Source organism: Salmo salar, chromosome 18 (assembly GCF_965601325.2).
Source record: "Salmo salar chromosome 18, fSalSal1, whole genome shotgun sequence".
Taxonomy (NCBI): domain Eukaryota; kingdom Metazoa; phylum Chordata; class Actinopteri; order Salmoniformes; family Salmonidae; genus Salmo; species Salmo salar.
Genome location: NC_138308.1, coordinates 15,165,007 through 15,180,106, shown reverse-complemented (window position 1 = coordinate 15,180,106; position 15,100 = coordinate 15,165,007). Strand labels below are relative to the sequence as shown.

The 15,100-nt window shown below is 43.2% G+C and overlaps 1 protein-coding gene across 1 annotated transcript; it reads right to left on the bottom strand.

Moving 5' to 3' along the window:
• Nucleotides 1–6,693: 6,693 nt before the first annotated feature.
• On the bottom strand, nt 6,694–13,479 carry fgf8a (fibroblast growth factor 8a). The gene is made up of 5 exons (XM_014154007.3): nt 12,594–13,479; nt 12,456–12,492; nt 11,219–11,399; nt 9,334–9,440; nt 6,694–7,934 (listed from the first exon to the last, which is right to left on the bottom strand). The coding sequence occupies exons 1-5, from the start codon at nt 12,623–12,625 to the stop codon at nt 7,650–7,652; spliced, it is 642 nt and encodes a 213-aa protein (XP_014009482.1). The 5' UTR covers nt 12,626–13,479; the 3' UTR covers nt 6,694–7,649.
• Between the last annotated feature and the right edge of the window lie 1,621 nt (nt 13,480–15,100).

Genomic DNA, 15,100 nt, shown 5'->3' with positions numbered 1-15,100 from the left:
CAAGTATATTACTCACTAATGTTCAGTCTCTGGATAATAAAGTAGACGAGCTCAGGGCGAGGATCTCCTTCCAGAGAGACATCAGGGATCGTAACATACTCTGTTTTACGGAAACATGGCTCTCTCGGGATATACCGTCCCTGTCCATACAGCCATCTGGGTTCTCAGTACATCACGCAGACAGGAATAAAGAACTCTCCAGGAAGAACAAAGGCGGGGGTGTATGTGTCATAAATACAGTTGAAGTCGGAAGTTTACATACACCTTAAGCAAATACATTTAAACTCAGTTTTTCACAATTCCTGACATTTAATCCTAGTAAAAATTCCCTGTCTTCGGCCAATTAGGATCACCACTTTATTTTAAGAATGTGAAATGTCAGAATAATAGTAGAGAGAATGATTTATTTCAGCTTTTATTTCTTTCATCACATTCCCAGTGGGTCAGAAGTTTACATACACTCAATTAGTATTTTGTAGCATTGCCTTTAAATTGTTTAACTTGGGGTCAAACGTTTTGGGTAGCCTTCCACAAGCTTCCCACAATAAGTTGGGTGACTTTTGGCCCATTCCTCCTGACAGAGCTGGTGTAACTGAGTCAGGTTTGTAGGCCTCCTTGCTCGCACACACTTTTTCAGTTCTGCCCATACATTTTCTACAGGATTGAGGTCAGGGCTTTGTGATGCTCACTCCAATACCTTGACTTTGTTGTCCTTAAGCCATTTTGCCACAACTTTGGAAGTATGCTTGGGGTCATTGTCCATTTGGAAGACCCATTTGCGACCAAGCTTTAACTTCGTGACTGATGTCTTGATATTTTGCTTCAATATATCCACCCTCATGATGCCATCTATTTTGTGAAGTGCACCAGTCCCTCCTGCAGCAAAGCACTCCACAACATGATGCTGCCACCCCCGTGCTTCACGGTTGGGATGGTGTTCTTCGGCTTGCAAGCCTCCCCCTTTTTCCTCCAAACATAACGATGGTCATTATGGCCAAACAGTTCTATTTTTGTCAGACCAGAGGACATTTCACCAAAAAATACGATCTTTGTCCCCATGTGCAGTTGCAAACCGTAGTCTGGCTTTTTTATGGCAGTTTTGGAGCAGTGGCTTCTTCCTTGCTGAGCGGCATTTCAGGTGATATAGGACTCGTTTTACTGTGGATATAGATACTTTTGTACCTGTTTCCTCCAGAATCTTCCCAAGGTCCTTTGCTGTTGTTCTAGGATTGATTTGCACTTTTCGCAACAAAGTACATTCATCTCTAGGAGACAGAATGCGTCTCCTTCCTGAGCGGTATGACAGCTGCGTGGTCCCATGGTGTTTATATTTGCGTACTATTGTTTGTACAGATGAAAATGGTACCTTCAGGCGTTTGGAAATTGCTCCCAAGGATGAACCAGACTTGTGGAGGTCTACAATTTTTGGGGGGAGGTCTTGGCTGATTTCTTTTGCGTTTCCCATGATGTCAAGCAAAGAGGCGCTGAGTTTGATGGTAGGCCTTTAAATACATCCACAGGTACACCTCCAATACACTCAAATGATGTCAATTAGCCTAACAGAAGCTTCTAAAGTCATGACATAATTTTCTGGAATTTTTCAAGCTGTTTAAAGGCACAGTCAACTTAGTGTATGTGAACTTCTGACCCACTGGAATTGTGATACAGTGAATTATAAGTGAAATAATCTGTCTGTAAACAATTGTTGGAAAAATTACTTGTGTCATGCACACAGTAGATGTCCTAACTGACTTGCCAAAACTATAGTTTGTTAACAAGAAATTTGTGGAGTGGTTGAAAAACAAGTTTTAATGACTCCAACCTAAGTGTATGTAAACTTCTGACTTCAACTGTAACTACTCATGGTGTGATTGTGATAACATACAGAAACTCAAGTCCTTTTGTCCACCCGACCTAGAATACCTCACAATCAAATGCTGACCTTATTACCTCCCAAGAGAATTCTCTTCGGTTATAGTCACAGTCGTGTATATTCCCCCTCAAACCGATACCAGGACACCCCGAAAAAGATCTACACTGGAGTTTATGCAAACTGGAAACTACATATCATGAGGCCACATTTATTGTAGCTGGGGATTTAAACAAAGCAAATTTGAGGAAAACGCTACTGATGTTCTACCAACACATTGACTGTAGTACTCACATTGGGAAAACATTGGACCACTGCTACTCAACTTTTCAAAATGCCTACAAGGCCCTCCCTTCAGCAAATCTGATCACAACTCTATTTTGCTTCTCCCTTCCTATGGGCAGAAACTCAAACAGGAAGTACCTGTGCTAAGGTCTATTCAACGCTGGTCTGACCAATCAGAATCCATGCTTCAAGATTGTTTTGATCACGCGGACTGGGATATGTTCCGGGTAGCCTCTGAGAATAACATTGACGAATAAGCTAAACAACTTCTTCACCTGCTTTGAGGATAACACAGTGCCACCGAGTGGCCAGCTAACAAGGACTATGTGCTCTCCTTCTCCGTGGCTGATGTGAGTAAGACATTTAAGCGTGTTAACCCTGCAAGGCTGCCGGCCCAGACGGCATCCCTAGCCGCGTCCTCAGAGCATGCGCAGACCAGCTGGCTGGAGTGATTACGGACATATTCAATCACTCCCTATCCCAGTCTGATGTCCCCACTTGCTTTAAGATGTCCACCATTGTTCCTGTTCCCAAAAAAGCAAACGTAACCTATCCAAATGATCATCGCCCTGTAGCACTCACTTCTGTCATCATTTAAGAGGCTAGTTAAGGATCATATCACCTCTACTTTACCTGACACCCTAGACCCACTTCAATTTCCTTACCGCCCCAAAAGATCCATAGATGATACAATCGCCATCTCACTGCACACTTCCCTATCCCATCTGGACAAGAGGAATACCTAATTAAAAATGCTGTTAATTGACTATAGCTCAGCATTCAACACCATGGTACACTCCAAGCTCATCATTAAGCTCGGGGCCCTGGGTCTGAACCCCGCCCTGTGCAACTGGGTTCTGGACATCCTGACAGACCGCCCCCAGGTGGTGAAGGTAGGAAACAACACCTCCTCAACACAGGGGCCCCACAAGGGTGCGTGCTCTGCCCCCTCCTGTACTCCCTGTTCACCCATGACTGTGTGGCCACGCACGCCTCCAACTCAATCATCCAGTAGTAGACCTGATTACCAACAATAACGAGACAGCCTACAGGGAGTAGTTGAGGGCCCTCTCACTCAACATCAACAAAGCAACAGCAGAGGGAGCACACCCCTATCCACATCGACGGGACCGCAATGGAGAAGGTGAAAAGCTTCAAGTCCCTCGGCATACATCACTGACGATGTGAAATGGTCCACCCACAAAGACAGTGTGGTGAAGAAGGCGCAACAGTGCATCTTCAACCTCAGGAGGCTGAAGAAATTTGGCTTGGCCCCTAAAACCTTCACAAACTTTTACAGATGCACAATTCTGATCACCGCATGGTACAGCAACTGCACCACCCGCAACCGCAGGGCTCTCCAGAGGGTGGTGTGGTCTTCCCAACGTATCACCGGGGGCAAACTACCTGGCCTCCAGGACACCTACAGCAACCGATGTCACAGGAAGGCCAAAAAGATCATTAAGGACGTCAACCACTCGAGGTCAGTACAGGTGCAACAAAGCTGGGACCGAGAGATTGAAAAACAGCTTCTATCTTAAGGCCATCAGACTGTTAAATAGCCATCACTAGCCGGCTTCCAACCGGTTACGCAACCCTGCACCTTAGAGGCTGCTGCCCTACATACATAGACTTGGAATCACTGGCCAATTTAATAATGGAACACTAGTCACTTTAATAATGTTTAAATAATGTTTACATACTGCTTTACTCAACTCATATGTATATACTGTATTCTATTCTACTGTATTTTAGTCAATGCTCAATCTAATGTTCATATATTTCTTAATTCCATTCTTTTACTTTTAGATTTGTGTGTATTGTTGTGAATCGTTAGATACTACTGCACTGTTGGAGCTAGGAACACAGGCATTTCGCTACACCCGCAATAACATCTGCTAAATATGTGTATGTGATTTGATTTTGATTTGAAGCCTGCCATGCTAACCTGTGCCTTGCCCTATACAGCGTTCCAACATTAGACCAGGCCTCGCTCTGCCATACAGAGCTCAACCAAAAGGCCTTACTCTGAACACACACCAGAACGATGGGTGGCCAAGTGCAACTGAGTGCCTCTGACCAGAATATCGGACGTCGTCTTTTGTTCATGTCCCTCCGATTCTACACCGCTCGGCAGATGGAACAGCTGCCTACTGCGCTTGGCCGTCCCTCGTTCTGTTTTATCTTTTCCAGAGATGCATCACCAGGTCTTGTTCTGCCATGCAGAGCTGCATCAAGAGAGCCTTCTGTAGCAAGAGACTTCAGCTTAGTCTGATAAGCGGGAGCAAGGGCAGCAGAAGGGGTCGGAAGACAACTTGTTGGAAGGAACTGAATCCCTGTGGCGAAGGAGTTGTCAGAACCCGAAGTCCCTCACTCAGCACAGCTCTCCACCCATGAGGACACTGTCAGCAAACAAACAAACACACACCGGAGCTGTCCAATCAGATTATAAACACACACACACACACACACCAGGGCTGTCCAATCAGATTAAGACCTGGGGTGTTAAAGGAATGAGATGAAAGAAAAACAGCCGTCTGCATACGAGGAGACACTGGGAGACAGTTACTGAACCTGGAGAAACCAAAAGCCTTAATTAAACAAACACACTGCTATCGTCTCTGGAGGACCAACCAGTAGAAGACCAACACACTGCTATCTGCTAAAGGGCTCCAACATCAATGACCTGCTGTAGTCTCACACTGCTTGCTATAGACTGCTGCTTGGCCTTCGAGGGGGCTAAGAGTTGCATTCCAAACAGGGCAGAGCAGGAGGAAATCTATACCTAACTCTCTATCAAACTTTACAGATATATAATTTTTGAGTGCAAGGTTAGAGGACGAAAACATTTCCCACTTTACAGTTCACATTTCTAAGATCAACTCATGGAAACGACATGATGTATGCATAAAGGATTTGAAGGCTGGGAAGGGATGACCTTCTGTGTTATATATCATTAGAATGCTGATGTGATCCAAGTGCCGTGTGTGTGTGTGTGTGTGTGTGTGTGTGTGTGTGTGTGTGTGTGTGTGTGTGTGTGTGTGTGTGTGTGTGTGTGTGTGTGTGTGTGTGTGTGTGTGTGGGGGGGGGGGGGGGCCTGTGCGCTTGTGCGCATGCATGAACGATACTCCCACTTCCCAAGCAGAGGCGTGTATTCATGATGCCAAGGGAAACCCCCAAAAAACATATAAAATGATTTATCTTTCGTCTTTCTGTTTCATCATTTTCCTTCAGCTGAATGTATCTGAGCGAGCGAAACAGTGACCCTCTGTCTCTGTATGTGTAGGCCATCTATCTGATGCTGTCTGGTCAAAAAGAGTATGACATTGTTGCCGCCCGTAGCATTGAATGCAAGGCAAGCCAGTAAGCATTTGGCCTCCCTTGATAAAAAAAGTATAAAATAATAGCCAATCAGCGTTGTGCTAAACTGAGAGCTCATCTGTGAATGGTCCTAAAAAAAGCCGGTTTGGATTTGGCTTCACTCCTATCACATCGCATTTACAGAAATACGTAACTGACAGAAACTACTTGAATTGTTGCATCTCAATGTGTTGTTGTCCTCTGGTGGCTAGCTAGCTAGTTAAAATTGACCCTTTCCTAAATTAGCCATGGATAGAGATAGGGATTTGGACTTAATTCTCTGTACTGGCCAATGATTATAATGTTGATTCTGATCCAACCATAAATGCACACATTGTGCCCCTTGACTGAGAGGATGGAAGTTCAATATGTAGTTAGATGTAGAAGGCTAATGTTAACTAGCTAACGTTACCCATGAAAGGAGGTAAGCATTTAAGACAGGTAACCTAGGACGACCAAAAATAAAAGAGTGATAGACCATTTTGTCAACATGAAAGAGAGGATGGCATTGGCGTTTGTCTACACGTAGGATGAGTCAACATGTTTTTTCTACTTGAGCGAACGCACACACATACCACAAAAAAATATCTAAATCATGGACAGCCCCGTCATATTTAGCTTATGTCGATTGGACTAAATTGTTTTTGGTATCTTTTAGTTGTCACTGTAGTAGACTAAGTTTATGGGATTTGATGATGTTGAAATGTTGAAGTTGAAATGGTGCTGGAATAGTGGAGGCAGCTCCTGTTTTCTTTGCGACTTGTGGTAACTCTCTGTGGTTCTAAATCAATAGTTGTTTAGTAGTTCAAAAATGTCGGAAACATTAACTTACTTCACCGTGCTGTAGGTCATGCAATAAATATGCTTTATGGACTTCACCAGACAGAGGTTGCTCTCCAGTTTTGTGATGAATCAAATGTACGGTTGAATTTATTCTGCCACTGTGTCTACTTATTGTCTCGGCCTTAGGCATACAGTATTTATCACGGTGGCAAGACATATGAACTAACAGGTTATAGAGCGAACAACGCAATTATCACAACACATAGGTTGCAATATGGCTTTTTTTTCTGGCTTCTCCAGTGATTTTACCCACACACCCCTACTGTTCCGAAGGTGGTTGGTTCAAAGTGTGTAAAACAACCACATAACAAACAAGAGTTTAATATCAGTATTCTAATGTACATTTATTACACATTTTAAATAAATAATCCATCATTAAAATTATTTGTACACATCCTTAAAATAAAAATAGATTTATATATGTATAAAAACAGACAGGGTAACAAAAACAAAGGGGGTTTCCGACATATCAATGCATTTTTACACCTCTAATTTACAGTTATAACCATAGCAGGAAACCTGTGATTATCAATGTAGCTGCCACATTTTCCATTGTGTGTACTTAAAGCTCTGTTTGCTTTAACTGTGTTTGTCTCTATAGAATTCCCAAAGTAGCAAGGTCACACCACAGCATTCAACAGAGGTGTTGGGGCTGTGTGTGATACTGAACGCAACGTTACTCAACATGGCGCTCCTGAATGCAGCATTGATGCTGTGTGTGTTTGTGTTTGTGTGTGTGTGTGTGTGTGTGTGTGTGTGTGTGTGTGTGTGTGTGTGTGTGTGTGTGTGTGTGTGTGTGTGTGTGTGTGTGTGTGTGTGTGTGTGTGTGTGTGTGTGTGTGTGTGTGTGTGTGTGTGTGTGTGTACTGTATGTGTCTCTGAACGCAGCATTTTCTGGCAGTGCGGTCGATCAGGGCCCTTCAAGTCTCTTGGAGCAGCAGGTGTGAGTCCAAACGACTCTGAACAGTCAAACAAAAGCGAAAACACAACCCAAAATACAGAGAGACAATACAAAGTCCACGCTTTACTAAAATGTCAGCACCCAAAATGTCAGATGATGAGTTATGTGCATCTAAAGACAACACATCAGTACTAAAAGTATCAGGTACAAAAATATATTTGTTATGGGTTTTTTCTTTAAAAAATGTACTTTTTGAAAAAAATAGAAAAACTACATGTTAGGTATAGTAACGCTCAGTACAAAAAAAATGTCTCTAGAGGTTTTGGAAAGAGGAGTTAATTCTTGCTTCAGTCAGTGTTTATTATCCTCTGTCTCACCCTCTCTGCCCCCCTCAGCCTTCGGCTGAGTAGCGTGTGCGTTTAGTCCTGGGGCTGAAGGGGTAGTGGACGAAGTCAAAGGCCTTGTGCTGGGCCGGATGAGTGGGATTGGATCCCCGAGGCAGTCGTTTCATAAAATGGACCTCGCGTTGGTGCTGCCGTGTTTGCGAGCCTTTCCGGGGGCGTCCACGTCTGGTGAACGCCATGTACCAACCCTCGAAGCGTGCGTTCCTCAGCGCCGTGTAGTTATTCTCCAGGACAATCTCTGAGAAGATGCAGTCGCGGCCTTGCCCATTTTTCTTTGAAAGACAAACACAAACACACACACACACACACACACACACACACACACACACACACACACACACACACACACACATACACACACACACACACACAAGGTCAGTCGGAGCATCTGAAGGAGCTTTCTATGAAGATTTACAGATAGGAAATATCAGATGTAAGAAGGCTACCCCGAACAGTATGCCCCTGCGCACACACACACACAAACACGTGTGCACGCAGCGCTCTCCACACGCATGAAGCATATGCTACAGTCATTACAGGCTCAGATCAGAGAGAGGGGATGACAGTAAGCAATGAGTCTCCCTCCTCAGTAAACACAGAGACGCATTCATGAGGACCACTCAAGAGTTAGCAGCCTAAGACATGCCATCATAGCAGAAATACCTGAGGAGTTCAAATTCTTTATCAGCTTCATGTGTGGATTTCCTTCTACTTAGCACTACACTGTCTCGTTTGTGGCATGGCTGAATCGAACCACAGAGGGCTCATCGACTTTAATATCAATCAGTAGATCCTGAAATAAACGACTCTAGTCTCCCTTTGGTACAATCAAATACATGGTTGTCTTGCATTTATTCTATCTCTACATTTTGAGAAATGGTACGACGGGGTGAATGTTATTTCTGTTGATCTAGTATTCTACATTGAGGGTGACGGGGGGGGGGGGGGGGGGGGGGGGGGTTGTCCTCTTGTACTATGAGCAGTTGCTAGGCCCTGGTGTCCTCCCACAGCCCCTCCAGCCCAACCTCCACTGGTCTGTGACACGTCACACACCGGCAACACTAACGTAGCTAAACCTGCTCAATAACCTAGCTGGACAAAATGGGCTGTTAAAAATAAATCTAGCATCGCATGCAGCCAGAAAGCAAGTGCAACATACACAAATATACACATACAGTCGTTCAAACACACACACAGGCTGTTGCTGGGCCGGTATGGCAGAGAGAGGCAGCTCAGGGCAGATGGTGCACCTGGCAGGGTTCTGTAGGGGGGCGGAGATGGCAGCCCTGTTTATTAGCCAGCACAGCGAGAGAGGAGCAGAGACACCCTCAAACCCACAATACGCTACACAGAGGAGGTGACTTCCAACAACATACAATGACTCTAACCTTCTCCCATGCAGAACATACCAGAGGTGGACAGTCCTGGAGCTATATCTGTAGGGAACCACCAAACAGAACCATAGCCACACTGAACTATGGTGAGAACTGCTGCCGAGTCGCCATACAAAACCACAAGTCTTAGAAAACCCAAACAGAACTACAATATAATCAAACCTTGGAACCACAGCCTAAGAAGCTTGAAAACAGAGCCAATGGAAAAGGGCAGCACACTGGCATTACCATAGATCATAACCCCCAGTGCAGTGCACAAAGGAATTTTTCTCCTTACCTTCCCGATCAGCTTTCCCTTCTTGTTCATGCAGATGTAGAATCCTGTCTCTGCTCCTTTAATCCGCACGCGACTTCCAAACGTGTCTGTCTCCACGACGAGTTTGGCTGAGGAAACAAAGGAGTTTTATTATGAACCAGGGCTTATGCACTGTTAGTAATAGGATGTTGCTTAAAGACATGGTTAAGCTGATTCAGTTTCTATTTTTACAAGAGAAAATTCTATATATCACACACACACACACACACAAAACCTGTGGGGACCATTCCTGAGGATTTATGTGAGCTTAAAATCTTGCAGAATCATAAAAACATGTGTACCTCAATTCTTTGAAAACTAAAGAGGCCATCCTGGAAGGACTATCAACTTTTTTCTCTAAATCTGTACTCCCGTCACACATAAGCACCACATTCATCTCTATCATAGATCACGCCTGGAGACAGATGGACATAAATAGAAGTGTGTTAAATGGCTTATCTTAATATGTGTTTATAGATGCTGTAAGTCTCACAACTGCTTCTAAGATTGATAACACCGATATCCTTATTTTCCAAACTAAAATATGTTTATCTATTTTGTTGTTGCCTTCCACAGAGGCACACAATGCCTACCTAGCCATTATAAATAAACTTTTCAAAGGCTTACTAAGAGTTATGATTTAGTATTTTATTAGGGTCCCCATTAGCTTCTGCCAAGGCAGCCCCTACTGTCCTGGGTTTCCCATCCCCCTACCTACATGATGATGACACACATTCCTGGACCAACATTTGGAGAAATGAATAACCCTTGGTGCATCTGATCATTTTACTGCTCAACCTCTGTTCTTGTGCTACACAAATCAAAATTCAACAGATAGGCATAATGTCGTTTCAAAATGTTAGCCACTTGTAAGTCCCTTAGAGATTCTAACCACTCTCTGATCCATGCACACCCAAGTGGTCATTGAGTTACTGCTATAATTGAGGTTGTGGTTAGATGGTTGGTGTGGGGCTAAACAATAAACGCCTCATCCAAGCCACAGCTTTAGATCCACACATACAACCTGCTACCATGGTACAGGTGGTACTGGCATAGGTGACCTCCACACCCTCTGCTGCAAACCACAAACACACACACAAGTGTATTCACACACCACATTAGACAGGACCTACAGCAGCATACACACAGAGTCAAAGGTCCAGTTTGCTGCCTAATTATGTTTAAATCTAACACCATTTAATGGCAATGGGAATAGCCCAATGAAAAATCACAAAAAAATGGACTTCCTTTTAAAATATAAAATCCAAGTTTGAAAAATATAGTTCATTTGTGAATATGCAAAGATAATAGAGAAGGCTAAATGTTGACTGGCTGGCCAGGGGAAACTGCGTAAAATGCAGGCGGGCTGGTTGAAAATTCGGCGGGCCCTATTTTGGTTCTGAAGCTGGTCAGCGGAAAGAGAGAGCAGGAGAGCTATGCAGGAAATGTTCAGGAGGTTGAAGGATGATTATTTCTAATGGCTCTTCCAGACATGAGTCTCTCTGGAGAATCACCTACAGCACAATCTTCAATCCATTTGACAATTTTGTCGGTCCGCGGCCTCTTCTTAGCAATACCAGCTGATACAGTAGCCGTGTTATTTACTGTCAAAAACGACAGAAAAATAACTTCTGTAGAATTCACAGTAAGCATTTGGCTCTTGCACATGATAGTTTGTTATGCCAAAATTGGCCTTTAGGCCCTGTGCCTATATAGGCATAGCCTAAGCCTGTTGTAGACATACGTTTATTTTAGTAGGTTAGTTTAGAGTTTTAGAAATATTAATAATGGATTTCGGCAAGTTAAAACCGACCAAAAAATGTGAGGAACTTGAAACAAATCCATAAAGTTTGGATATTGGGCTTACCGTGTATGTCTCCATCTTCTGCCATGGCGTTGATCTTCTTGTTGGGCAGAACCTGCACGTGCTTCCCGCTGGTTCGGCTGTAAAGTTGATAGGTCCGAATTAACCTGCGGCTCACACGGTCTGTCACCTTGCTCTGCTCGCTTACATGCTGCGTGAAATTAGGCGGGGACTGATTGGTTACCTGTCAGAAATTAAATGTCATCACAATCAGTATTTGCAAAAATTGCTTCAATGTAATTACAGTAGCGTATGTACTAAGCAATAATAGCATCATTATTTAGCTCTAAAACCAACAGAAGCCAGTTTGGAGAGATGTTTCCCATGTTCTTTAGGTCTACTTGCCATTATTGGCTATAGTAACACATAACTTTATAACATGCAATAGACCACATGAATATACCGCCGATACAAAGGCCTACAGTTCCTTAAACTATGCATGCATAATTAAAGCATGAAAACCTAGAAATTAAAAAGAGCGCGCAATCTACAACAGCTTGTGCGTAAAGTGAGTCGAGGTAGACGCTAAAAAAACATGTCCAAAATATCAAACAGGCTATAGCCTACATAATAAATGTTTATTATTTCCCTCACATTAAACGGAGCAAATTGACATATTCATGCCTATATTAAAAGCTTCCCTATTTGACACTTAGCCATAGGCCCTCATTCTGTTCCAAGGAGGACAACGAAGGAATGAACTTTGGCCTTTATATTTGAACCCCACGACATTTTTCACAGACTCTCCTTTCCCCACGCGATGCCCATTCTGTGCCCACGCATCCTGCGCCAGGCCAGTATGTTCGCAATATATACCGTGCCAAAATGTGACGCGGGCGGCATGCAGCGCGCCCGCTGCCCCTTGCGCGGTGGGACACAACTGATGTCTCGTTATATCACAAATTATATGATCTCTCGTCGCTCTCTCTCCCTCACTGCTCGCTATTATTACACCGTGCTTTCAGCCCCAGAAACCTAACCATATGTTTTAACAGTGACATTTGATGTAGGTTAGTTATACGAATTTTCAAGATGCGTAAAATAATGACCTGTCATTCAAGGAGATTTACAATTGTATCCAATAATCCACTGATAGACTGAACAGTTTGTAAATTATTGGCAAATTAACCGAAAACGCGTGAGATATTTAAAATCATAATCAAGAATGCTATATTATTTTCACAATGCCTGCTGATATACAAAATATTTGGGCTATTTCAAAGCATGCATATGAACATACCTGAGCATAGTAACAGAATGCGAAGAAGTGTAGGAACCTGAAAAAAAATAGAATAATTAATGAGTTATAATTCATTAGGGCACATTAATCAAACATGAATCAACAGAAGTATAACTGAGACTCGCAGGAAATACTCACAGATAACTCAACCGGGAAGGGAGGCGTCGCATATTGATCGTGTTGATTGTTCCTTCGACAAATACAGACCACAGGGCTTGCAGTGTTCCGAGGTTATTTGGTGAAGGTAAGCTGTGTGAAACACTGGTTTCGGTTGCAATTGATTAAGTCGTCGCTCTTCAAAAACTTCATTAAAATCCCAAACGATCAAAGATGGTGGAAGAAGTGGTTAAGCCTATTATTTGTTTTGTAAAAAATGTGTGTGCATTTCATGTCAAATAAATGTCCATAGCCTGTTTTGGCAAGGCTGGCGCTCACAACTGATCGACAACCTTGACAGTATAATGTGAAACTTTGACAATGATAATTGATAATAATGATTAATGATAATTGATTATTGATAATAACTGTCTATCTGTCAGGAGGCCCTCTCGACTAGCAACGTATAAGTGCACTTACTTAGAAGAGAGGTGCATTCAAGTTTTGGCAAAGAAAGCGCTGGATGAGTTTCCTAATAATAAGGATACAAATGCAAGGTCATCCGATGCCAATGAAGATGACAGTTAATTTGCTGCAGATAGCTATCTCTTTGTAATTCCTTCAGAGAATCCTCAATCGCTATCATCCAGTGTATCCTGTTGTAGAGAGTTTATATCTGGCTTCTGCGTGGTGGATAACGTGCGCGTCCCGGGCGTTCAGAGCGGGTGATGTTGCTTCAGTGTTCGGTAGTGCAGGACTGGCGACTCCCGTCTCCCCTCTACTCCCATCGCAGGCTCCAATGTCAACCCCTTGTTCGCACTCACACCCCTGGTTAAAATGGAAGGGCGATCTGCGAGGAACAAGCCCCCTTTTTCTGCAGAACAAAAGCGTCCCTCCTCCCCCTGTGTTTAAAACATATCTTCACCTGAGGAAAAGTAAACACTTGCGGAGAAGCAGGAGTCTTGCGTACCTAGCGCGCAATGACGCTTCTACACCGAAACGACCCTCTGAATTAATTAAATCAAAAACGAGTTAAAGGAACGTTCCTAGATTATCCTAAAAAGTATATTCCAAATTGAAAGAGAAAAATCCAAACATAAAATTGCAGTCCATTTTAGGACAATAGCCTCTTTCCATCAATGCGAACGTTATGCAATAGCCTAGTTCGCAGCTACATTATGCCTAGATGTCATGTTTTTCGTTTTTTGGATGAAACTGGGATATGTCACTGGGATTAGCTGTGGATACTTTTTAGCAGTGTCTCTTGTGTATTGCCGAAGAAAAGTGAGAGACTGGCATATTAACAGGATTACAGGCGATTAACGTTTTTTTAAACACCCCCTCCTTTCATTTGATAAAGAGAGACCATTCATCTCCACTTGCCTAAACGGCCGCTTCTCACCCGATGCTCCTCATGGGCTCGTAGAGATTGGGGATTTTAACGAAGAAAGCTAGGGTAGATTAACAAACATTAGGCTACATGAATATCTTTGCAAAATGTAACCTTACAGTATAACTGCAAACTGAAACGATAGCCTATTGAATAGCCTATCCAATTGATCATTCAGTCGCACTGTCCCGAATGCAACAGACTTCTTCAACGAAAACTCACTTAATTATGAGAGAAATCAGACAGAACAATTATTAATCGTTGTGGACATTTCGTGTAAGAGGACGTTCTCACCTAGGATGGGTAAATGGGGCCATTAGAGGCCAAGTGTTCAAATTAATCACTCAATTCATTTATTTGGGTTAAGTGAAGCGTCGAAGACCCCTTAAAGGGATAGTTCAGGATTTAGGCAATGAAACCCTTTATCCAGCCTACTTCTCCAGTCAGATGTTTTATTTTTTTAATTTGAACCTTTATTTAACTAGGCAAGTCAGTAAAGAACAAATTCTTATTTACAATTCTTATTTACCCTGGCCAAACCCGGACGACAACGGGCCCAACTGTTCCGCCAATCACAGCAGGATGTGATGCAGCCTGGATTCGAACCAGGTACTGCAGTGATACCTCTTGCACTGAGATGCAGTGTCTTAGACCACTGCACCCCTCACGAGCCCAAATAAACTTGTTTATTATTAATAAACTTGTTTAAGTTAGGGGTAGTTTTCCGAGCCAATGCTAACTATGGTTAGTCCTAGCTTAGCACAAAGACTGAAAGTATTGGAGTAGCCTACACCCTGAAGGCTTCCAGTCTTTTCACTAAGCTGTGTCCTTCATACTGGATGCAGAGTCATAAAAATGGTATCCCAAAGTTCATCTGACCTTGGGGAAGGCTTCATTGACAAAATCCCGAACTATCCCCTTAAATGCAGACCCCACCCCACCCTTTATTACATGGGACCCTTAGAATATATCCATCACCAGGAAGAACCTCTGGTTTATTGACTGCCTGCCATTAATTAGGTTGTGGTCCAGCAAGCACCGGCGTTTCAGGTGGTCAGATCCAGAGTTTGGTTTCAGCCACGTGATGGTCAGACAGATGCCCAGAGCCCCGCCACTCTTTTAATGTTTGATTGACATCATTTGAAGTTTGTTAGCTCTT

Bases quoted from the DNA above. Each gene is read 5' to 3' on its own strand.
- fgf8a (XM_014154007.3), bottom strand. From the start codon at position 12,625: ATGCGACGCCTCCCTTCCCGGTTGAGTTATCT. The intron at 12,493-12,593 runs GTGAGTATTTCC...ATTTTTTTTCAG, and splicing joins CCTTCCCGGTTGAGTTATCT to GTTCCTACACTTCTTCGCAT. The intron at 11,400-12,455 runs GTATGTTCATAT...AATTTCTGACAG, and splicing joins CATTCTGTTACTATGCTCAG to GTAACCAATCAGTCCCCGCC.